The 24,268-nt window shown below is 39.7% G+C and overlaps 4 protein-coding genes and 1 non-coding gene across 5 annotated transcripts; 1 reads left to right on the top strand and 4 right to left on the bottom strand.

Moving 5' to 3' along the window:
* The first annotated feature begins 306 nt into the window (after positions 1-306).
* s1pr5a (sphingosine-1-phosphate receptor 5a) lies at positions 307-4,298 on the top strand. Its single transcript, XM_084744698.1, has 2 exons — positions 307-450; positions 1,612-4,298. The coding sequence occupies exon 2, from the start codon at positions 1,867-1,869 to the stop codon at positions 3,070-3,072; it is 1,206 nt and encodes a 401-aa protein (XP_084600824.1). The 5' UTR covers positions 307-450; positions 1,612-1,866; the 3' UTR covers positions 3,073-4,298.
* Positions 4,299-7,654: 3,356 nt separating this feature from the next.
* Positions 7,655-10,941, bottom strand: spc24 (SPC24 component of NDC80 kinetochore complex). Its single transcript, XM_084745092.1, has 6 exons — positions 10,844-10,941; positions 9,518-9,700; positions 8,540-8,684; positions 8,329-8,433; positions 7,980-8,056; positions 7,655-7,887 (listed from the first exon to the last, which is right to left on the bottom strand). Exons 2-6 carry the CDS (start codon positions 9,681-9,683, stop codon positions 7,781-7,783), a joined length of 600 nt encoding a protein of 199 aa, XP_084601218.1. The 5' UTR covers positions 9,684-9,700; positions 10,844-10,941; the 3' UTR covers positions 7,655-7,780.
* A 1,274-nt stretch (positions 10,942-12,215) lies between these two features.
* Positions 12,216-14,273, bottom strand: LOC146309735 (tubulin alpha chain-like). The gene is made up of 3 exons (XM_084745270.1): positions 14,009-14,273; positions 13,361-13,509; positions 12,216-13,253 (listed from the first exon to the last, which is right to left on the bottom strand). Exons 1-3 carry the CDS (start codon positions 14,127-14,129, stop codon positions 12,273-12,275), a joined length of 1,251 nt encoding a protein of 416 aa, XP_084601396.1. The 5' UTR covers positions 14,130-14,273; the 3' UTR covers positions 12,216-12,272.
* Positions 14,274-17,024: 2,751 nt separating this feature from the next.
* Positions 17,025-22,807, bottom strand: kri1 (KRI1 homolog). The gene is made up of 18 exons (XM_084744736.1): positions 22,617-22,807; positions 22,403-22,479; positions 22,204-22,306; positions 21,989-22,088; positions 21,597-21,651; positions 21,449-21,498; positions 21,269-21,371; positions 21,092-21,169; positions 20,874-20,983; positions 20,547-20,775; positions 19,731-19,901; positions 19,176-19,251; positions 18,818-18,936; positions 18,542-18,704; positions 18,303-18,433; positions 17,922-17,986; positions 17,741-17,836; positions 17,025-17,650 (listed from the first exon to the last, which is right to left on the bottom strand). The coding sequence occupies exons 1-18, from the start codon at positions 22,699-22,701 to the stop codon at positions 17,143-17,145; spliced, it is 2,319 nt and encodes a 772-aa protein (XP_084600862.1). The 5' UTR covers positions 22,702-22,807; the 3' UTR covers positions 17,025-17,142.
* On the bottom strand, positions 18,116-18,215 carry LOC146309734 (Z30 small nucleolar RNA). The gene has a single exon (XR_014772539.1). It is a non-coding gene; the product is annotated as a Z30 small nucleolar RNA (small nucleolar RNA).
* Positions 22,808-24,268: the final 1,461 nt, after the last annotated feature.

Below are 24,268 nucleotides of genomic sequence, written 5' to 3'. Positions count from 1 at the left end.
CATAGAGCTGTAATGATCTACAACCATAATTACACTTCAAACAGGAGGGAGAAAACAATTGGTAACATGCTGCAAAAAGCCTGAGCTCAACCCCAGGGCAAAGTGATAAGGTGAAAATCTCACTTTCTCCTCACCTTCTTATTATGTTGCAGTGACACAAAAACAATCTCATAATCTGCCAGTGAGCTTTAATCCCTGAGGGCAAATCAGAAAAGAAAAAAAAAACAAAAAACTCACGGGGTCAGATGAAGGAGGGAGGAAAAACGTTGAAGGGCAAAAACTTAGACCAACCCACTGCGTGTTGAGTCCTGCCCTGCTCCATTCCCACAGCACACTCACATGTCGCTGTGCTGCAGACTGAGTCCGTGTCCTCCTCCTCCTCCTCCTCCTCGTCTACTCCGGCCGTGGATCACTAAAAGTTTCACTGGATATTTTACACGTTTTTTACAGGTGGGTGAAAAACTTTTTTGAAGTTACTTTTTTAACCGATAAGATGCCCTCAGGGGCGTGAAACGCGTCTGTGCTGCCCGGTGATACATTTATAGTGACTTAACTATGTGCGAGTGGTCATTTTTAAACTGCAGAAGCTGTAATACGGATAGTTTGATGCTATAATGTATAAACAGACACACTTCCTTTACTGTATGTATTCCAATTACGACTGGATGGGTATGTAAAGAAAATATTATTTAATACTCCCAGTCTAATTGCCTGTACGAGTTCAGTTTGCCGGTTTGGATACTTGAATGCGTGCGTATTTACGCATAGATGAAAGGATAACGTCCCCATTTTCCAGGGACTGTCCCCGTTTTTGGTGGCCTGTCCCTGGCTGGAGCTGTCCCCGTTTTTAACTGTGTGTTTCAAAAAAAAGACTAGATGTGAAGAAAAGTGAAGGAGATAGAGGAGGAAACGTAAAGATATGATTACAGATTGCATTTTACTAATCCAAACAAGAGATACAATACAAAAATTGGGCATGTATTTTTTATAGTGTATGCTGCTATTTATCATAAAATATTAGAGAGGAAGGGGAAGATCTTGGTAGTGTAAACTATGATGTTTACAAAGTTAAATAGTATCCAATCATTCGGCCTGCACCACAGTTTATTACCGTTACCATGGTTAAAATAAATAAAACTGGAATTTCACAGATAATAACATTAGATACTGTAATGATATATTGACCGCCGAACTGGATTTATGCCCCGTTCTCATTTCAGAAATCTGGTCATCTCAATAAATGACGCATGAAATAAACTGCAAATTAGTTTCAAGTTGTTGCATCCCAAACGTGAGTTTAAATATTGGCTGGCAAGAAAACACTCCCACTGAGTTCAAAACGTTCAAGCAAAACTCTAATTTAGACTTTCAAAATGTTTCCACATTGAAGTCTGGACGCTCCTTAGAAGTTATTACTGCATGTTCCGCACTGGAGCCCCCCCCCCCCATTAATCATGTCGATATGATCGCTATTTTGTGTAATTATCTTCATGTATTCTGGATATTGTTTTAGCGTTTCTAAATTAATTTAATATTCCATTTCCTGTCATTAATTATTGTGTTTATTCTCTCTTGTCAATACTGGATTTCTCTCCCTCTTGTGTAATGCAGGCTGGCTCTCACCGCCTCCTAGTGTGCAGCCCAGGCAGTGAAAAACTTTGATTCTTTGGAGGAAAAATTCTCAAACCACAGGAAATTCTATTTGATTACATCAACCGGAAGACTTTTTCCCCCCACTTCTGTCTTTTCAATACCAAGAAAGAAAGAAATGCACAACCAGAGGACTATATGACATCCTCACTGTGGATCTAATTTTAAAGTCAAGAGAAGAAAAGAAGAAGTATCTACCTCTGGAAGCACCAAAGAATGGCAACAGAGACTTTTCATGCTGCCTATGCTGCTGTGTCCACATCCGCCATGCCCATGTCACCCTCCACAGGAAACCTGCTTCGGATGTTTCGTGAGTACCAGAGCAACGCCGTCATCATAGAGCATTATAACTACACGGGCAAACTGAAGGAGAACAAGTACAAGGACGGACTGAAACCAGAGGCCATAGTGTTCCTGCTGGTCTGCCTTCTCATCGTGGTAGAAAATGCTGTGGTGCTTCTGGCCATCTGGAAGAACAAGAAGTTCCACCTGCCCATGTACTATCTGCTGGGCAACCTGACTCTGTCTGACCTGCTCGCGGGCTTCACCTACATGGTCAACATCATCATGTCAGGTGCCAACACCTTAAATATGACCCCAGTGCTGTGGTTTCTGAGGGAGGGGGGCGTGTTCATAATGTTGGCCGCCTCTGTCATCAGCCTGCTGGCCATCGCCATAGAGCGCCATGTTACCATGGTGAGGATGAAGCCGTACCAAGGGGACAAACAGGGGCGGATGTTTGCTCTGATCGGGGCGAGCTGGGTGCTGTCTGTGCTGCTGGGTGTCCTGCCTGTCCTCGGCTGGAACTGCATAGGACAGCTGGACCAGTGCTCCACGGTCCTCCCGCTCTTCGCCAAAAGCTACATCCTCTTCTGCATCACCGTCTTCAGCGCCATCCTCATGTCCATCGTGGTGCTGTACGTCCGCATCTTCCGCATTGTCAAGTCCAACACGCAGCGTCTTGCTTCAGTCCCACAGCGAAAAGGCCTGTACCGCAAGTCCCAGAAGTACATGGCCCTGCTGAAGACTGTCACCATCGTCCTGGGAGTCTTCATCGCATGTTGGCTGCCCCTCTTCATCCTCCTCCTGCTGGACTTCTGCTGTCCGGCCAAAAGCTGCGAGGTGCTCCTCAAGGCAGACTACTTCCTGGGCATCGCCATGTTCAACTCCCTTCTGAACCCCATCATCTACACCCTGACCAGCAAGGACATGAGGAGGGCCATCCTCCGGCTGCTCTGCCGGCACTGCCTCATGACAAAAGACGGACAGGTGAAGAAGATCGGGATGCCCTTCCTGGAGTGCAGCACCAGTAAGACTGACGCAGCCTCTCACAGACTGGAGGGACTGGAGACGACAGTGTCCACAGGGAACTTAACACCCTCCACTATCAAAGCCATTTACCCCAGGATGTCTAAAACATGACACACTGAGAGCAAGCATTCAGACTAAGACTTGGACTGCTGTTATGACTCTCAAGTCTGAGCTGCAGATCTGCTCGAGTCAAGCAAACACGTACGAGCTGTAGGAGCTGAAGTCGTCAGCTGCGCTCTGCCAGAGTTTTGTATTAATCTTCATGGAGCAGAATAAGCTCTGTGTATGTGAAAGAAGTCCAAATTGGGAGAAGGCATTAACTTTTTCAGCTTTCTGTGCATATTTTCTACAATGCTTTAATAATGAAAGACAGGAACTGTCAAACATTAATAGCAGCTGGCAGTTTCCTGTGAAAAAATGCATTACATTTCTCTCTTAGACATTGAAAACAAGGTCAGTATTTATCAGAGGTTATTCCTTCTGGAAAAAAAATGTCATTTCATTTTTTATCAGTTTGCTTTTGCACATAAAATGAATCAAAGACGGAAATGCATGCAGTTATGCTGCACATCTGATAGACTGAGGTCAAAGCATAAGATTCACTCTTATCTCCTCTTCCTGTGTAGTGTGTAATGATATGTTGTTACAAACACAGAGCATCCACACCCAAACTGTGCTGCCAAAACCATGTAATTTCTGCCATGTGAGTTTTGGTCAGCAGTAATGCTGGGTAGAGGTCCCCTCAGCCGAGATCAGAGTCTCACAGGCCTGGAGACGCACTGAACACGTCATACGGAGGGTTGTGCTGAGCGGTTTGCAGCACTGGAGGTCCCATCGACATATGTAGCGACACTTGATGAATGACTAAAAGCAATAAAGCTGACAGTGGAGGTTTGTTGACGCCTTGCTGGTTTTTTAAACTAAAATATGGCAATGATATAATATAGCATGTGGACAAACAGCCCAAAAGACAGAAGAGCCTTTTTCTTTTGCAGAAAAGTTCACCATGAGATCTATTTTTCTTGAGAAGGAGGGAAGATATAATCTTGTCACACACGGCAGAAATATGTTAAAGCCCAGACGACAGAGTGTGTGGGCTTCAAAGTGCCGGGGAATTTCATTGTGGTCATAGTCACATAAAAACGGGCACTTTGCCAACTGTAATACTGTACATAAATGTAAAGAGCAAAATCTATTTACTGTTTTTTTTTTTTACTGTACTTTGTAAATATCTATAGCCTTTTTTTGAGCTGCATTTTGTATTGTAAAAAAACTCACTTAAGTTATGATGCCAGTTTTATATGTGCACTGAATAAAACATATGTGAATGATGTTTACATGGAGGTTTGTATATTCTTTACCCCAAACTAGAGTTTTTGTTCTATAAAGGTTTTCAGTAGATGCCTGAAAGTGTCATGTTTCTCACCGATCGACAGCCTTCCTGTTTTTGTGGACGGTCTGAATATATACATAGCACTCAGGTTTCTGTTCAATGTACAGGTAACACTTCACAGTAAGACTACCCTTATAAATGATTTATAAGTAGGTTGTAAATATTTTATAACATAATTATTAATGTTTATAAACCATGTATAAGTAGAGTTATTGGAAAGTGGTACCCAAGTCCACTTCACAATAAGAGAGGCCTTATAGATGATTTATAAATTGTTTATTATTTGCTTATCAAACAGGTTAAGCCCTTTATAATTTATTAATAAGCTGTGACAACATATTAGATAAAAGGGCCAGAGTGACCAATTACTTGCTAAATAGTGAGCCCATATTTATCTGTACTGTTAAGCCTCAGATCTCATTGCTTACTCTGTCTTCTCTATCAGCAGCATTTATGCCTGTAAGCTTCATCAGATGTTTCTTAATAAGTTAGTAGCATTTAATCACCGTCAGCATTTCGTCGCAGTGAAAAAGTTAAATTTGGCATCAAATTAACATGTAAAATTTGCCATATTCATACATTAAGCTTTGGCAATAGTGTTTACTGTAACAGTTGGTTTTATACTTTACAATAAGGCTCCCTTTTGCCTGTTATTAATGGGGTGAGCTCACATTAATGTATGAAAACTGTCTTATAACATGGTTGTAATTTCTTATTAATGATTTATGGTCCATACAACCTAATTAATAACCTAATTATAAGGCATCTAAAAATCATTTATAAGAATAGTCTTATTGTAAAGTGGTACCAAAAAAAAGTATTTTCTCTGATTTCTTACTGATATTACCTCATAATGTCTAAATAATTAGTTGCTGGCATGAAACAAAACCTTTATAAATACTGACAGTACGAGCTGTTGGGAAATGTGAATCTGAATCTTTTTTATATCCCTTTTTGGTTCAATATTAAAAACATTCTGTCTCTCGTTTTGCCCCAAATGAACAGACAAATTCAGCTTTATTAATATAAATGAACTCTGTAAATAAGCACTGAGTGGCCAGAAAAATAGAAACAGATGTCAGTGCAATAATAGAGGACTTAACTGTACACCATGGTAACTGCTGATGTTGTCGTGAAGGGTGACGCACTTCATCAAATACAGCACTAGCACTTTCTAAAGCCAATCTTAGTAACTTTAATTGCACAGCTTTGTTAAATACTCAATTCTGATTGGTCGATTACAGCATGCTATGGTCTGTTATTTCTGTATAGCAGACCATTGCTTTGAGGAACAGCCCGTTTTCAGGACACACAAAGTTCTGATCATACAGCAGCAATAAAATCATTTTTAAATAATATTTTGTATTTTTCCCCCTTTTTTAAAAAAGAAAATATCCGTGTAATGAGAGACGTCAACAATGCAGCAATGAAAGGAAAACTAAAGAAAAATAGAGGCTCAATCTTTACTTCAAGACCCACATTCATGCAAACCACTTGTTAACCACTTGATATGATGTGTGCCTGTGGCTGAGGTAGGCTTTAGATGAATTTGCAGAAACAAGTGTTGGCTGGTAGCTGTTCTGTTTACCGTAAGGAAACCACACACTAGTGCGTGGGGCTTCCAAGTTAGGGTACGTGTGACTTTCAGCCTCCCCAAGAGTCGTATGTCGTCCTGCCCCCTCCTAACCACTTGCTGTGCTGCAGTGGTAAACAGTCATGGCATCAGGTCCTTTTCAAAGAAGGAGGAAGTTGCATTTCTCAGTAGAGCTGATGGGTAAATAATAATACAACACACACGTCCCAGTGCCAAAACACTAACTTTTGCCTGGAGAGAAGTTTCAGCATCTTATCATCATAATTCATTTATTATTTTGCCTTACTTTTTTGCTAACCCACCACAATCATACCTGAATTTTGATTAGATGAATTTAAGTGTACAGTTACACTTAAAGAGGCCTATGAAAATAATATATTGACAGAAATTGATTTCTAAATACATCACAACCTAAATAATACAGCTGCAAAACTCAATTAGCTGTCAACTATTAAATTAGTTGCTTATAATAATAAATCATCCATTTTGATTTTCTTCAAAGAAAAAAAAAAAAGTCCAAATTCTCTGATTTCAGCTTCTTAAAAGTGAATATTTTGTGGCTTATTTAATCCTTTATGAAAATAAATTGAATATATTTGGCATGTTGGCAGAACAAAAGATTTGAGGACATCACCTTTTGATCTTGGAAACACTGATCAATATTTTTTCACATTTTCTGGACCAAACAACTAATCTACTAATCAAGAAAATGATCAACAGATTAATCACAAATGAAAATAATGGTTAGTTGCAGCCGTAATTTATACAGCAATGAATCAAAAGATGAAACTGTCAGCTAACTGTGTAGTTAAACTGTTGCCTAAAAGTAATGAAAAGTTTAGGGCTCGCACTAACAATTTCTGTATTTTCATGCATTTCTACCAATTAATCTGAAGATTATTTATCATTTAGTCTGTAAAATATCAATGTCAACTGTGAAAAAAGCTCAGCACTGTTCCCCAGAGCCCAAAATAACATCTTCAAATAACTTTTTTTTTGCCAAACCAAGAGTCCAAAACCAACAGTGACATTTTTACCTGAAAAAATATTGAGATGATTCATCATCAAAATAGTTGGCAAGAAATAGAGTGAAACAAAGTTGCATGAATATGATCTATGTTGGGGAAATAGATAATAGTGAATAATATTATAGTGCTGATGTTTATTTAGCTTTTTTTTGTTTCATTCTTTATTTTCTTATTTAGTATGTTTAACAATATTTAACTTAAATATTTTAAAATTAAATATTCAAATTCAAAGTTGTTTAAGAAAACTGACTTGAGCAACTTTGCATAGTCATATTGCTGCAAAATCCACAGGAAATGTCTATTTTCATTCAAACTCAAAAATTCACTATATTCCATATCAGTATTCAGTGAGTTATTCTTCTCTAAAATCAGCATCGGCAATTAAGGCTGGGAACCACTGGCCTGAACCTTAGTAAACTAGTCTGACTATTTCACCTACAAGCTTCATCTAAAGCTTTCAACAGCATCTCAATGTCTTTCTCAGCAAATACATGTTGTTCAGATGTCATGGAAAAAACTCTGCTGTCATCTGACTCAAACAAAAGGAAACCATTGATGCATTTACAATCATAACAAAACTCTGCAGCGACATCTAGTGGTCAACAACCCCACGGCCTCATCTGACACTACAGCATGTTCCACATAGCTGAAACATAATTAGAGAATGACAACTCAACCCAAAGATCTGTGATATTTAATTTTTAAAACAATTTCAATGTTGTATAGAAAAGGAGAAAACAAACAAACTGACAAACAAACAAAAATAATGAGGACAACACTTCTGACGACACCTTTATACTTCAGCTACCATTCAGTTTTGACGAAGTCCCACAGCTGGTCGCTTACGTCACTCCGAGATCGCGTAGATGTGTCGATGTTGATGGGCGTGGTCAGGTCTGCACCATAGTGCACTGCAAGAGGAGAAAACTATGTGAAGGCATATTAACAGACACACACACACACACTGACACAGCAACACACAAATAACAACAGAAAACTGTACCTCCTTTCAAGATGTTGGGCTGTGTGTCATATTCCCACTTGATCTTAGTTATTAGGTAGTACACCTGAGCCACATATCTGTCGAGGGAAGATTAAAAACAAAACAAAGAAATCAGAAAATACATAAAATGGTATTAGATTCAGTAGCAAACATCCCCTAAAAAAATAATTAGTATTTTTCAATGTATGGAACAGCATTTTCCAGGGGGTAATTGAAAGCAAATAATGCCAAAAGGAGGGGAAAAGGGTAATTGTCATTTTATACAGTATGTGGTAACTGGAAGTAGTTGTAGCAGTGGGACAATTTCTTGGACAAAAGAAACTTTCATTACTCAGTATCTGATACTCACACTGCTGAAGGGATGACTTCAGTGGTGTCTTCATCCACCTCGTTCTGAAGAGTCTGAAGCTCGTGTTCAGTGTTTCTCAGACTCTCCAACTCTCTCTGCAGAAATCTGGAGGAGGATTAAGGATGCCAACAAGAAAAAACAAAGTTCATAACACACACATGACACAGAAGATTTGCCCTTTCTGTGGCAAACACAGATGTGTAAAGGATACTGTAATTCTGAGTCCGTGATCTGGCTCTTGGCTGTGGCCTGCCTCAGCTGTTCCTCCAGGCTCTCTAGCTCATTCTCCCTTTGCTTCTTCTCCTCCTCCATGTCCAGAAGCCTCTGGCCCACACTCTCTTCAATCTGAGCCACATCTGAGGATGGATGGATGGAGAGATGACAACGGAGTGGCAGACAGATAGAGCACTGATGATGAAAATTAGAGGGTCTGGGTCCAAGTTTAAAAGGCTATTTCAGATTATTTGAAGTGGGGTTTATGAGAGATTTGTCCACAGTCAGTATATTACATGCAGTAGATGCCAGTCAGCACACAACCCAGTTTGGAGGGGCAAAGAGGGGCATTAGCACAGAAGCTAAGCAATGTACTGCTGCAGGGTCAGCAAAAAAGGGTATTTTCACCACTTAAAATAGATCCACAATAAATAAATAAATAAATAAATAGTACCAGTTTAAGTTTACACTGTATTTATAATATATTTGCCCATTACACAGCCTTTTCTGATTGGAAAGTTAGCCAAACATTACTCTCAAGGCAGGTCCCATGTTTTGTGAGGTAAAATTAGCGATTTCACCAATAGAGTTCGGTTGGTTTGGAGAAAGCAAGATATTTGACTTGCGTAATGGCTTAAATTGATGTTGAATTTTCTTTTAGGTGGGCCACTTTGCTAAATACTTCCTCTTCAGAGGGGTTAGACTGACTGTCTTCTACTTTAGGTAATACACTGACTATGGATAAGAACTTCATACTCAACCCCTTTAAATAATCTGAACTAACCCTTTAATGGATGCACACAGAATATGATTTGGCTAATTGTTGCTGACGTTTAGTTAGACATTATACAGTGCTGGCACACAACCTCATATACTGTGAATGAGATATTTTCTAATTCATCCTTATGCTGCAGCGATAACATAGAGAACACTGACAGGTGAGAAACAATAAATCATTTAACGTCTGATTACTTGCCTTTTAAAATCTGTGTCACAATCTTTTTCGTCTCCATGTGTTGGTCAAAAAGAGCCTCATGTTCATCTTTCAGCCGTCTCAGTTTGTCAGGTTGGGAGCTGTTGATTAAGGCCACCAAACACTCCCCCATCTCCTCCAAGTCCTGAAATTTATGACCTTGAGCCATTTTGGTCACAGAGCCAGCTAGAAAGCACACAGCAGAAGAGAATAAACAATACAATAGTGTTTTTCTAAGCAGGGTGCACTGAGTGAGAGGTCATAAAGACTTATTAACCTTCACATTATCGACAAAAAACAACCAAACAATAATTCTCTGTCTCCTGTAATGGAAGAATATTCAATGACTTACTTCAATAGAATTGATAATACCACAGTGTAATAATACTCCATAACATGCATTTATCGTCTCTTGATTTGACTACTGTAACTCTCTCCTTTCTGGCATAAACCAAAAGTTACTCTCTCATCTCAAACTGGTTCAGGACAGAGGACACCCCATCACCCCATCCCGGGATTCTCTCCAATGGTTACCTGTGGGTTTTAGAATTGATTTTAAGATTTTACCAATCACTTTTAAAGACCATCTAGGTCTATCCCAAGCTACATAGTAGAAATGTTGACCCAGTATGATCCAGTTCACAGCCTTAAGGCTTAAAACTAAGCATGCTTTTGCTTGTTTTTATTGTTCTAATTTCTTATCATTCTGCCTTCACTCTATATGTTTTTGCTCCTTTTGATTTTTGTTTTAATTTTACCTCAGTTTTGACTTTCTGTCATATATTGCCTCCTGGGTATGAACTCTTGCTTTGTCTGTCAAAGTGCTTGTAAACTGTTTTAACTTATGTTACATGAATAAAATTATTAATGTGGCAAAGTCCTGTAACTTATTCAGTTCCTTTAGTCATCTGCAGCAGTATTCAAGCAGTAAATTGTTCGTTATTGTTCTACAGTATAAACAGTCGTACGTTTAGGTTTTCATCCAGTTGATTGATATTTATATATTGCTTGGTATTTTCAATCGAATAATCCATAGTCATACTTTAGTTTCATAACACCAAGTAAAAAACATCTCATCATCAACATCAGACACGTAAATGCAACACCCCGACTAAAATGCATGAAACCCTCCCTGTGTTTTGTTTACCTTGTTCACAATGATAGCTAGCTAACTCGCCGTAGTTACGTGGCAAACTAAACTAAAACCTGACACTGACACACGATACGAGTTACAGCAAAAACTACCGATTCTATAATTAACTAGTAAGAACAATCTTTATGAAAGAAATAAGGTCATTTTGGGTGGAAGTAAAGTAGAAACCGTCTTACCGGTCAGCTCTTTTCCGTGATTCAAATGCAGAGCCTCCGCGCGCCTCTTCTTCCTCTTCTTCTTCTATGGTCATTGGCGGATTTCGAGCAGCCTCGTCTGTGCACACCGCCACCTACAGGACAGGACTGTCCCTGTTTACTAAATAATAACTCATCCAGCCCCTCTTTTCTAATTATTTGTCTCCTATTGTTTTTCAACAACACAAAAATTTTTATTTTGTTTTGCTTTTTTCTTAGGAACACTTAACTTTAATACTGAAAACAACAAGGAATGTGGTGTCAACACTCACAGCATAATGTACAAACCAGGTTGTTTAAATTACTGCAAATTTACAAGTGTCATAAATAGAATTTATTGGTTATTGGTTTGGTTATCAGTTTTAGAGCATTAGTAGAACAAATAAGTTGACAGAAAAAATATCTTACGTTTTTTAGAAAATGATTTGACAATAATTTCATGAAAAAACAGTATTTAATCAAATAACATTTTTCAAATAGTAAGATAAAAGGCCAAGTGATTTAAACACTCAGCCACTTTGAGATTTAGCTTTAAAGACGGGCCTCAAATGAAACAAAATCACAAACACTATCTTAAGTCCTTTAACATTTCTTCATTTTAAAGAAATGTCAATCATTATCATAAGTTATACTTCATTTGAATGCTAAGTGTAGCAAACAAGCTAACAGCACCACAAGTTTATGGTTCTGGTTTTCTGTCTTGTCACTCATATGATCTCTTGAAGACACCAGCTCTTCTTTCAGACATTTATTATATTCCTTTTTCTTTAGTGTCACATAGCCAGACCTCTCTCCAAAGCACTCAGTGGATTAAAATGTAAATGACTATTAATAATAATAATGTAAACACTGTGGATATCATATGTTTTCTGCAAAACTTTAGATGTAATGTATTTTAATTCGTGTACAAAAATTTGTCGGACTAAGTCTGCAATTTTCTTATCGGATTACATAAACTGGTCCAGGATTCAGACAGAAAGATAATTGGTCATTCTTTGAAAGAAAACAACAAATAGTTTTATAAAAAAAACACAGACAACTTCATATGTTACAGGAACTTTATTGAGAACAGAGCTAAACTGATAATTAACAGACCAACTGTAATTTTTGAAATGTATTTAAGAACAAAAGGAATCAACTGATTCCTGTTTAACTAATGCCTTTATGTTCTGTTTCATATTCCTCTCCTTCCTCCCCTCCCTCACCCTCGACGGAGTCGAGTCCGACCTCCTCATAATCCTTTTCTAGAGCTGCCATGTCCTCTCCCTCCTCCATATCCTCACCCACATACCAATGAACAAAGGCACGCTTAGCGTACATCAGATCAAACTGAAATGAAATGTAATGTAAATGTGTTTAAGAACAAAAGGAATCAACTGTTTCCTGTTTAACTAATGCCTTTATGTTATGTTTAATATTCCTCTCCTTCCTCCCCTCCCTCACCCTCAATGGAGTCGATTCCGACCTCCTCATAATCCTTCTCCAGAGCTGCCATGTCCTCTCTGGCTTCAGAGAACTCTCCCTCCTCCATACCCTCACCCACATACCAGTGAACAAAGGCACGCTTAGCGTACATCAGATCAAACTTGTGGTCAAGTCGAGCCCAGGCCTCTGCAATAGCAGTGGTGTTGCTCAGCATGCACACAGCCCTCTGGACCTTGGCCAGGTCTCCACCAGGAACTACAGTGGGAGGCTGGTAGTTGATGCCAACCTTGAAGCCAGTGGGGCACCAGTCCACAAACTGGATGGTGCGCTTGGTTTTGATGGTGGAAATGGCAGCATTCACATCTTTGGGCACCACATCACCACGATACAAAAGGCAACAAGCCATGTACTTGCCGTGACGAGGGTCACATTTCACCATCTGATTGGCTGGCTCAAAACAGGCGTTGGTGATTTGCGACACCGTTAGCTGCTCGTGGTAAGCTTTCTCAGCAGAGATGAAAGGGGCATAGGCTGCCACAGGGAAGTGGATACGGGGATACGGCACCAAGTTGGTCTGGAACTCTGTCAGATCAACATTGAGGGCACCATCGAAACGAAGCGAAGCAGTGATGGAGGACACAATCTGACTTACCAACCGGTTCAGGTTGGTGTAGGTGGGACGCTCGATATCGAGGTTCCTACGGCAGATATCGTAGATGGCCTCGTTGTCCACCATGAAGGAACAGTCACTATGCTCCAGGGTGCTGTGGGTGGTCAGGATGGAGTTGTAGGGCTCCACCACAGCAGTGGACACCTGGGGAGCTGGGTAGACGGAGAACTGCAGCTTGGATTTCTTGCCGTAGTCGACAGAGAGACGCTCCATCAGCAGGGAGGTGAAACCAGAGCCAGTGCCACCTCCAAAGCTGTGGAAAACCAGGAAGCCCTGAAGGCCAGTGCACTGGTCAGCCTGACGACAGAGAGGACCGACAGTAATCACATATGAGATACAATTATATAATTTCATTGGATAGTCAAAAGCAAAATTAGGAATTAACTTGCTCTGAATTTACCCACCAGTTTGCGGATCCTGTCCAGCACCAGGTCGATGATCTCTTTGCCGATGGTGTAGTGTCCACGGGCGTAGTTGTTGGCGGCATCCTCCTTACCATTGATCAGCTGCTCAGGGTGGAACAGCTGGCGGTACGTCCCAGTGCGCACCTCATCTGGGGGAAATTAGCATAAATTATAGCAGGATTTTAACAACTGGAGAAAAACAAATCATAACAATCACACACAACAAGTATGATATTTTTAGGATTCATTTCATTTCAGTATACAAGTCAGGGGTGTCATAATTTTAATATTAAACTGAAAATCAATCAAAATGAGCTTTCAATTTCAATAATCAAATCCAAAGGCAGAATCTGCGATTCTCCTCCTATTTTTTTCCCTCTCCATCCCCACCTACTTGCTGCTTCCAGCACGAATCCAAAGGAAAAACAAAAACACTTCTAAAGAAAACACAACATAGCCTACTGGACATTATATGATTTAAATGGCAGTTGTCAGGGCATAAAGCTAATGACTGTTGATCTTTACAAATCAAGACTGTGTAGTCTAGGACACGACTGTCAGTGCAAAAAAAAAAAGTTAAAATCAAACCAATCATCAATCAGTCATTAAAATCAAAAATTGTGGATGTGGAGAATTGTGAACCCATACCGATCACAGTGGGCTCCAGGTCCACTAACACAGCTCTGGGGACGTGCTTTCCAGTTCCAGTCTCACTGAAGAAGGTGTCGAAGGAATCATCTCCTCCTCCAACGGTCTTGTCACTGGGCATCTGTCCGTCCGGCTGGATTCCATGTTCCAGGCAATAAAGCTCCCAGCAGGCATTGCCAATCTGGACACCAGCCTGACCGACGTGGATGGAGATACACTCACGCTGGTGGCAAACAAAAGCAATGCACTATTACATTTTTAATCATTTACTCATTACTCACTGTTCAAGAAAACTACTTGTTAATGGTTGTATTACCCCTTTAAAGCTATATCAACGGGTAAAAGTACTAGATTGGCCTCAATCTGTCAAATATAACCATCAAGAGTGAAATTAAACTATTTTGAGGCAGACAGAACATTTGAGTCACAAATTAGGAGCTGCAATCACTTTTTTGGTAAAATGCAAAGCTGCATTTTATGGGTTGTACTTCTGTGTTGTAGGTATTTCAATGGGTAAAACTGAATTTGTGTCTTAAATCTTTCAGCCACTTTCATATTTTATCTGCACTGGGCTGGTTTCTGGTGCTAATTTCCCACCCTGACTGGGAAACACAAACTCAAAAAGACATATTTATTGTTTTTTCCGCTTCCGATTTGCTTTTTACCCCCGTGCCTTGTGTTATTGATGTGTTTTTTGTACTGCGCAGCTATTTTCTCTGATAACATTAGGACAGTGGGCGACCAACGGGCTGCGCGCGCTCCCGCAGACTGCTGTCAGTTTTTGACGGTTGATCTTTTTTTTTTTTTTTTTTTTTTTTTTTTAGCAGCTTGAACATTTATTTACAGTATACCAGAATATAACGTTACCTACTCATCACCTTCCTAGACAAACCTTAAAACACTATATCACCAGGAAAAATTAGATTTTGTTAAACTGCTCTTCACATCAGACTTTTTCGTTCAGGGGAACGTTAGCAGAAGCTAAACGTTCAGTTGTTAACTTAAGCTAGCTTTAGCTAACATCGACAAAGACACATCAACTTCAACTGATAATTGGTGAGGGACGTTTGCATAGTTAAACCCAGTGAAGTCAAAAAGAAAAACTTTTATTTAATCCTCACCATGTTTCCTGACGGTGAAATTCAGGGCGAAGAGTCAAATTGTAGCGTCAGTATGTTCTTGCTGCTGTAATGCTTTTTAAATTCGCTCCTACTGTACTTCTTGGTGGATGGGGTGAGGGGGCTGGAATCTGATTGGTTGAGAGTTGCACGAGCTTCTTTCCTATTTGCTAAATTCAAACGCTAACAGCAGAAAGTTGGAATTGTCAGTTAGCAACATGCAACATGTTGGTAGATTTTCTTCAACATCGACATCTTTTTTTTTTTCATGTCTTTTCAAAAACATCTAACAATGAAGCCTGGGGACTATCACAGGAGGGGAGAAATTTAATAAAATGTCCATAATTCAATACAGGCAATGAATGCAAGTCATCAATTTTATTTGACATTGTCATTTTTTAGGTATTTCTATGGAATGTGTAAATGAAAAGTGGCTCAAAAAAAGGCTCAATTCTACACAGACCCCTGATGTATTTCATATAGAAATTAGTTAGGATTAATGAGGAGTCCCCATCCACAGAAATACAAGTTTATATTCCACATTATAAGCCGCTCTAGTTTATTGCTTTCATCAACCATGTAGTATCCAGCAGTGGTGGACAAAGTACTCAACCCCAGTACTTGAGTCAAAGTATAGATACTCCTGGTCAAATATTACTCAACTACAAGTGAAAGTTGCTCAGTCAAAATTTTACTTGAGTTAAAGTACTAGAGTACTTGGTTTTAAAAATACTTAAGTATTCAGAAGTACATGTTTTTTAAAAATACTTAAGTATTCAAATTTCCTAATATCAGTATATGCTGTATTGTTTTCATGATGCATTTACAGAACCTTGTAACTCTGAAACCACCTACTGATGCACTGATCTGCTTGTAGAACCACTCTGCTACACAAAGCCTATAGAAACACCTATAAAAACTTCAGCATAGAAATACAGTCAATACAATCAATCAAAACCAAAAGGGACAGCTATTGTCATTTTCTGATGTAACTGTATTAAAATCACATCATAACATTAGATTGAAGCCAACTGTAAGGAGTTCTCCAAGTCTGTTAAATAACCGAGATTTCTTTCTGTCCTCGGAGGCAGTATATACATGAATTATGCTGTATTTTTCACCCCAATAAAACAATCCAACATTAAAAGCTACCTGGAATAATGAATAATTATAATAACATGTTGAGATTTAATTTTGTCTTTCTCCTGCCGTCACCATTACCGCTTTTTGATTGAATGAAAGAGGGAGAGTTTGCTTGTTCTTGTTACACAAGACTTTTCTGCTTTTACATCAGTCCCATTTGAGAGGAGCTACTGTGATTGGTTTTCTTTTGTGAGGAACACAGCATGTGACCAACTGCATTTTGGAAAAGAAAAAACAGCAACAGCTGACTTCAAAGCTCAGTCAAAAAGTAACAACCACCTTCCTAGAAATGTCAAAATACAATATTTGTCTTTGAAATGTAGTGAAGGTCAGTTTCCAAAAAACAAATACTCAAGTAAAGTACAGATATTCAAAAAATGTACTTAAGTACAGTACTCAAGTAAATGTACTTCACTACTGTCCACCACTGGTATCCAGTTTATCGATGGTTCACACATCTGCTTGAATCTGCTGTGGAAGAAGACACAACCACCAGCATGCCTGCAGATGTGGGTTAAATTTACTCCATGGAGGAAAACTATGGACATCTTCATAAGCATTGAGTATGTTTTTACTCCATCCTTGTCAGAAATGACAAGCCTAAAAACACACAGGGACCAAATTTTGACTGCAAGTTTATTGCAGTTTGTGAAATTTAAACAATGAATAACAAGAAAAGTAGGTTCAACCCATAATCTATATTTATACACATTTAAGTGTCAGTATAAATGAGAGGTAAAAATTCAAAATTTGTAGCCACCATTTAAACATTTTCTTCATATTTTTTGTAAATAATGAAAAAGTTAATAAATTTCCCCTATTGTCTTTCATTCTTAGAAAATCAATGGATTGTTCTGTTGACAATGCACATCATCACTCCTTGTTTTTCTGCTTTTCTTTCTTCTCCTGTGCTTTTCGTTTCTGTCTGCCGAGCTGTCTGAAGAACAATCTCTTGGGGTTCAGACCGTAAGCTTTCAGTCTCTGTCTACTGAACTCCCGGCCGCCTATTTTCACCCCGAGGGCTCCTGATGCGAGGCGTCCACCTGAGTGCTTGTGCTTCTTCTTGGACCATTTTGGCCTCTCAGTTCTGTTTTTCACCTCATCGGTTTTATCTGCCACCTCCTCAGCAGTATCAGTAACCACGGTCTGGGGCTCCTCTTCCTGTCTCTTCTTCTTCTTTGGTATCAAAACCTCTTCCTCCTCTTCTTCTGCGTCGTCTGCTGCCTCTCTGAGAGCTTGGGCGAGTGTCTCTTCTGTCGAGTCCATAATGGAGGTGGCGGCGCCGTCCTCTTCTGCTCTGCCTTCATTCTTAGCGTTCTTCAGACGATCTCTTCGCTTCTTCCCCACCTTGGTCTTAGTCTCTTCCAAGTCCTTACTTTCCCTGTAGATTAAATTCAGATAAATACTGTTATACACTGCTATGGCGAGGCTGGATTTGTTACCAGGTATCCAGCTGATGTGTTATACTCACTCAGAATATACAGAGCTCAGGACTTGTTTCTTCTTCTTTTCATTCGTGGCCTTGATTTTATAGTTCTTCAAATCACTCATCTCTTCCTTGTCAGACCTGAGAGAACAAAAGAAAATGATTAATAATAGTAATAAATCAAAGTCCTGAAACAACAGAACAGATGTAACACTCTGGACAGTACCTGAACATGCAGGTCTTCTTGAGAGAGCACCAGTTGTTCAGCTCCTTATCAGTAGCATTTAAAATCTGAGGGAAGAACCAGAGACTTTCATTAGTTCAAACCAACGCTTCACGTCTTTATGTGACACATTTGGTACATTATCATAACATGTGTAACAAATATCTGCTGTAAACACTTCAAATTTCATACACTGTCTGCTCAGAGAGAAGATTAAAGTGAGATCATTCCCTGGTCAGAGCTCTTCCCGGAGAAAAAGCAATACCAGATCAGTCAGCTTAACGCTCATCACTGCAGCATTATTAACCAGCGTCCAGCCGGCCTACATCATATCCACTGTTCTCATTTCGTTTCAACCACATTGCAGTTCTCGTCAGTTCTCACCTCATCCGTGGTCAGGCCGAAGTCATTGGGCAGGACCTGCCTGTAGCGGAACCTGCAGGGGAGGTCGTCTATGATGTCCTCATAGTCCAGCTTGTAGTACTCATCCAGGTACTGCTCGAAGCTTTTCTCCTCTGAAACACAAGCAGCCTTACAACAACTACAACAATAACACACAGCTCTGTCTGTTGGTGGACTCAGGATAGTTATGATGTGATGGCAGGAGGTTTACTGACACTTACGTGGATCAAACACTGGTTTGTCTTTAGTGATGACCTCTGCAAAGTGAGACTTTTTTCTCTTTTTGCCCATTTGTGGCATATCGCTTTTCTGCATCTTCTTCCTCTCCTTCTTCTTCTTCTTCTTGGAGGCAGTCTGCTGATTGGGGTCGTAGTCTGCATCCATCTATGTTGACAGGTTGACATTTAGTGAGCCGGTTTCTCTTTACCAGAACGAACTCAAATAAAAAAAAAAAACACTGTCCAGCAAAAAACGTATGCAAAAATGAGTCGACTCACAATGAAGCCTTCATCGTCACAGTGGGGTGCATCGTACTCCTCTCCATTGTACTCCTCCTCTTCTTCACCGTAGCCATCCTCTTGTTCTTCTCCTGTCCATGTGTCCCAGTTCCAGTGCTCTGTTGCACAAACACAACAGGACATGCTTACATCTACAGACTGATTCATTAATGCAATTCAATTAAAATCCCACCATCGATCAATCTAACACTAAGATGTCAAAAAAAAATGACTAGGGATGCCTCAGTAGCTCAGTTGGTTGAGCACGTGCCATGAGCATGGAATTACTACTGCATCTGAATAAAACCTGCAGGTTTCAACACCGCTGCATCAGCTCACATGAAGAAAACAGGCTTACCCTCGAGTTCATCGTCATCGTTAAACTGAGGCTTCTCGTCTTCTTGTTCTCCGTAGTATTCATCCCCAAAGAATTTCTGTGAACGGGAGGAAAAACAAAAATAGCTTCTGAGTTTAAAAGTAAGTAGAAAAGGAACAGTTGAGTGTGGCCTCTGGCTTCAACACAGCGGGTAAGATACTCCACAGTGGATGTGCTAATGGTGAACAGCTTACCTGCTATCACTAATATTTCTAGCTTATACCAGAGCAGAGTTAAGTCTAAAAAAAATGACAAACCCCTCAAAGCTCTTCAAATACAGAGTCAATACAGCCCTACTTAACCTAATTATGATCAGTGAGCTGATTGGACAATCACAGTTGGGTGGGGATTTAGCTATTGGTCAATTAAGCGAGCACATAAATAAAAATTAACACAGAAAAACTTAAAAGTGTCCTGAGCAATCGTTTAACCGTGTATTGTCTGTCTCCATGGTTTTGAAGGTGTGTGTGTGTGTGTGTGTGTGTGTGTGTGTGTGTGTGTGTGTGTGTGTGTGTGTGTGTCTGTAAATATACCCACCTGCATGAGCTGCTCATGTCGTTGTGGATCAAAGTCTCCTTCGAGGTCAGCCTGACTAAAGCCGAGCTGCTCGTTGCCAGTCAGCTCCTGAAGCTTCTTCAGCTTCTCCATGATCTCATTTCGCTTCAAGTTCTTCAGCTGCTTCAGCTGCTCCCGCTTCTGCTCTTTCTCCTGAAAGAGTTGTTGGGAAAGGAAGCAAATGAATGAAGGAATATTGAAATTTAACACTGAGAAGAGACCAAACATTAAAGAGTTTGGATATAAAGATGGGTCATTTGAGGTACTTATTGATAATCAATGCATTAGTTATTTTGTTTATGTTATTGTTTGACTTTGGTGTTTTAAAAGGTTGGCTGAGGTTCACTGAAGTCACACACTAACACCAACAAACTAACAGAGCGAAGCAGTGGCAGACCAGTAACCTTTATGATCCGTGAGGTAAAATTACAGATATTGATTATGGAGTCTGGTTGGTTTGGAGAGTGAAATTTGTCTTGTATTATAGAGGTTTACAGTCAGAAAAGGCTGTCTGGTCTCAAGGTAAAGTGGTGAAAATATTCAAAATCTTTAGTGTACACTTAAATTGATAGACTTTTATCCTTGACAGACCTTTTTTTAAACAGATAAAATATGGAAGGTAAGTAATGAACTGCTGCTGCTGTTTCCCTGCCTGTAATTCTCTCTGCTTCACCAAACTGAGGACGTTCTGAAAGCCATCTGCTGCAGCTAATTCACTGACAAGTACCTCATACAATCCAATATCAAACAATCTGACCTATCCCGTTAATAGTGAGGGATTTTTTGCACAATACACACCTTTTGCTTCCTTTCTTTCACTTCCTCCCTTTTGCGTTTCCTGCGGTCGTCTTTGGAGCGCACAGAGGTGGCGATGTTGCGGGGGTACGTCTTGATCTGCTGAGAGTCGGGCTCCTCAAAGCGGAAGTTGTAGCTTCTCTCGAAGTCGTCCTGCCGCTCCAAGAAAGACTCCCCTTCCTCTTCAGAGTCCTCCACATCCTCCTGGACCACCTCATCGTAGGTTGGGATCCTTAATGAATCAAGAGCGTTTGTTATACATGTTGCAATCAGGCTGCATACGGATGCTTGATGAGGAAAACAAACCTAACATTCATATAAGCAACATACCGGTCATCATCGTCGTCCTCATTTAGATAGCCCTTGTTGAGGACATAGTCTCTCAGGAAACACTCCTTTTCATCCAACTCTGGGTCGTTCCAGTAGTCCCTCAAGTATTTCTGTCTCAACACAAACAGGTCTCATCACTAACCGAGCTTAATGCAAGCCTCTAAATTAATTTCCCAACATGCAACTCAAACTCTCCTGTATATTTCACACACACTCACCATGTCCTTCACCTCTTCTGGACCCTCAACCTCAGCCTGACCTTTCAGCCACTCCACATAGTCTGCCTCTTCTTTATCCTAAAAATTGACACAGAAGGAGACAAGTTCATCCTGAAGTGGAATATGTTAGCAGGTCTCTGTTTCAGGTTGGGGAGTTAACTAGTTACACTTCCTGACCTTCTCTTCCTGTGTTTTGATCCTCCTGGTCAACAGCTGGGATTCTCCGTCTTCCTCACCGCCCTCGTCGTCATCGTCACTGTCCTGGACGAATTTACGGAAGCTGAAGGGAGAGTTTGATTTCCATTACCAGTCTGTGAATTGTATTGCCAGACACCCTCACATTGTTTTGAGTCTTACCTTTCCTTCAGCTCCCTCTGCTCCTGAATGTAACTCGGAGAGGCAGCTCTCTTTGAAAGAAAACAACGATGATTAATAAATCTTCTGTCACTTTTAAGTATCTCCATATTCCCAAAGGAAAAAAATTATTAGGTATATTTCAGCTTACCTCCCTTCTCATGGCGGCCTCTTCCTCATCACTCTCGTCATCGTCCTCATATTTGCTAATAAGTAAAAATAAAAAGACCAGTGCTCACATTCAACAACCACATTGTAGTTTCCCTGCTTTCACACCTCAAGGTCTAAACCAAGTTTCACATCATTCTTTGAATATTATGATAGATACTGCAATAACTATACTACATATACACACAATAACACCCAAAATATTGATATCAGCATAAAGAAAGCCAAAAATATTCATATTTAAGAAGCTGGAATGATAGAATTTTGATTTTTTTATGACACAAATCTATTAATTGATCAAATAACTGTTGCAGTTCTATATAATTGTGGTGAGGTCAAACATTGTAAACCATGGCACATCAGTAGCTCACTCACCCTTCCCTTTCCAGTATGACTTTCCGCTCATAGTCTTTGATATACATGGGCTTCACTGCTTTCTTCGAGGTTGACGGCTTGTTGTCACTGGTGGATGCATCTGGAAGTGGAAAGAGATTTATCTGATTTATCTGTCAATCTTTACACCAAGTTAATTTAGTTCATTTGAGTTAATGTATTTGATAAATAAATGTTTGTATATTAACTTAAATCACCTTCTGAGTAGAACTTGGCATCTGCCTGATAGATCTTGGGGTCTTTCTTCTTCAGCAGGGACAATGTTCTGTAAAAGTCCCGTTCAACTTCAGGGTCCAGTTCCTGGAGGACAAAAACAGCGAGACGACCGATTAAAGCCAGTGGGATGTTAGTAAGACACGGTTATGTGATGATCAGTGTGTGTCTGGAGATGCTAACCACTTCACTGTCATCAGAGCTGGACTCGGACGACTCGGAGCCACTTTCATCACCTCGGTCTCCGTATTTGTCCTTCACTGCACAACAACACAACACAGGACACACGCATATTAAAAACACACCACGGCGTCGACGAAAGCAACTCAAGTCCAGCGACACTTTCCCACGTTGGGTTGTTAGCCTGCTAGTTTAGCCACCGTTAGCTAACACTTACGTCTCTGCAGCTCCTCTTTCTGTCGGTATTTGTCATATTTCTGCGCGAACTGCGAGTTGATCCTCAATTCCGATTTTTCCGACATTGTTTAAATGAAAGGGATACCTCTGTGATTAACTTAAAACTACACACTAGTGAAGGGAAGCCATCCCAGCTGCAACAAGCGTGTGTGAAAAGCTGAACCACGTGGTTTCCGGTGCGCAGGTACATGACTTGTCCTGTAGGAGGCGCTCTGATACTAATTTCATCATTCATCACTCAACATTTTCACTCCCCAAAATCTGATCTTGTTTTCAGTTTCATCGATGCATATATTTAAAATAAATAAATGAACAAACATACAAACGAATATGCCCACAAATAAATGAATAAATAAATATTATACCTATTAAATAAATAAATGAGAGTACATATAAATTAGTTAATATGGTTCAATAAATAAATACCTATTTTAAAAAGGATGCTTTTTAAAGGACTACTTTTATTTATTACAGGATTTCTTTTTTTTTTTAAATCTTATTCTGCCACTATTTTTAAATTTCAGGGGACAAATATTGACTCTACATGCTCCCTGAAGGTTTTCTGAGGGTTATTCACAAAAACCTTCACAGAGCACTCCTTCAAGGTCAAGGTAAAGCTGAAATATTTGTTAAATTGAAATTAATGATTCTATTAGTAGCTGACGTGCCTTTTTTTTTTTTTTTTTTGCTTGCCTCGACCTTTCCCACACACCTGACACTAACAAAAGCACCAGAACTCAACTATCATCTGATAATTTGCCAAATAAACACAAATAAACACAAATGTCAGCTCACCAAAGAAATAGCTGTATGAAGCTATGCTCATGACTGTATCTAAAAGCATGTGGACAGTGCTAAGGGTAAATTTAACATTAACGTTGAAGTTTCTTCATCATTGTCAGTTAAGGGGATTGTAATCTATGAGCACCCTGTTGTTACTGTGCATAGGATTATTAATTTCTAAAAAAAAAAAATTATCCACCAACATCAGTCTAACAAAGACACAGAGTCATATAAGTTGGTCACTGTTTCCCACAAATCTTATAAAGGGGAAATAATATTACTGATTAGTAAACCAGTACCCAGCAACAGTGGGTCTGATTGCAATTATAATTGGACAGGGTTATGGTTAACCTGGACAGGATGTTTACTCCATGTGGGCAAGAGTTCAGGGGGGCGAGTCTGCGTGAGGCAAAACAGTGTGACGTCATGTCCCATCAGAGCAGGCTGGGATGAACAAGATGTGTGATGTTGACTGACTGACAGAAATGTCTCATGGCAGCATCAATACAGGTCAAACATCAAAAATGTCTGACAGAATATTTGTGCCATTATGCTTTTGGGTTATTTTGTTCTTGTGAAGGCAATAGCTCCAAAACCTCTGAAACAAATGTCCACTTGGACCCGAAGATATAATATATTATATATTTATTTATTTATTTATATTTATTTATTATAATATTAGATCTTGGAAGGTCATCGTGACATCATGTTCGTCTCGTTGTGAACGCAATACCTCAAGACCATCTTGAGCAATTGTCTTCAAACAAATGTCCATTTGACTCAAGGCCACTGTGACCTCACAAACCATGTTTTTGGCCATAACTCAAGAATTTACATGCTAATTATGAC

The sequence above is a fragment of the Lutjanus erythropterus genome, chromosome 19, assembly GCF_056507025.1.
Source record: "Lutjanus erythropterus isolate fLutEry1 chromosome 19, fLutEry1.hap2, whole genome shotgun sequence".
NCBI classification, from domain to species: domain Eukaryota; kingdom Metazoa; phylum Chordata; class Actinopteri; order Lutjaniformes; family Lutjanidae; genus Lutjanus; species Lutjanus erythropterus.
Note: the sequence above shows the minus strand (reverse complement) of the source record. Positions and strands in the feature narration are given on the sequence as shown.

Coding starts and splice junctions, on each gene's coding strand:
- kri1 (XM_084744736.1), bottom strand. CDS start 22,701: ATGTCGGAAAAATCGGAATTGAGGATCAACTCGCAGTTCGCGCAGAAA. Junction 19,252..19,730: donor GACATGAGCAGCTCATGCAG/GTGGGTATATTT, acceptor TCCCGTTCACAG/AAATTCTTTGGGGATGAATA. Junction 18,937..19,175: donor CGATGACGATGAACTCGAGG/GTAAGCCTGTTT, acceptor TTTGTGCAACAG/AGCACTGGAACTGGGACACA.
- s1pr5a (XM_084744698.1), top strand. CDS start 1,867: ATGGCAACAGAGACTTTTCATGCTGCCTATGCTGCTGTGTCCACATCC.
- LOC146309735 (XM_084745270.1), bottom strand. CDS start 14,129: ATGCCCAGTGACAAGACCGTTGGAGGAGGAGATGATTCCTTCGACACC. Junction 13,510..14,008: donor CCTGGAGCCCACTGTGATCG/GTATGGGTTCAC, acceptor AATTTCCCCCAG/ATGAGGTGCGCACTGGGACG. Junction 13,254..13,360: donor TGGACAGGATCCGCAAACTG/GTGGGTAAATTC, acceptor CTCTGTCGTCAG/GCTGACCAGTGCACTGGCCT.
- spc24 (XM_084745092.1), bottom strand. CDS start 9,683: ATGGCTCAAGGTCATAAATTTCAGGACTTGGAGGAGATGGGGGAGTGT. Junction 8,434..8,539: donor ATCACGGACTCAGAATTACA/GTATCCTTTACA, acceptor ATCCTCCTCCAG/ATTTCTGCAGAGAGAGTTGG. Junction 8,057..8,328: donor GAAGTCATCCCTTCAGCAGT/GTGAGTATCAGA, acceptor TTCCCTCGACAG/ATATGTGGCTCAGGTGTACT.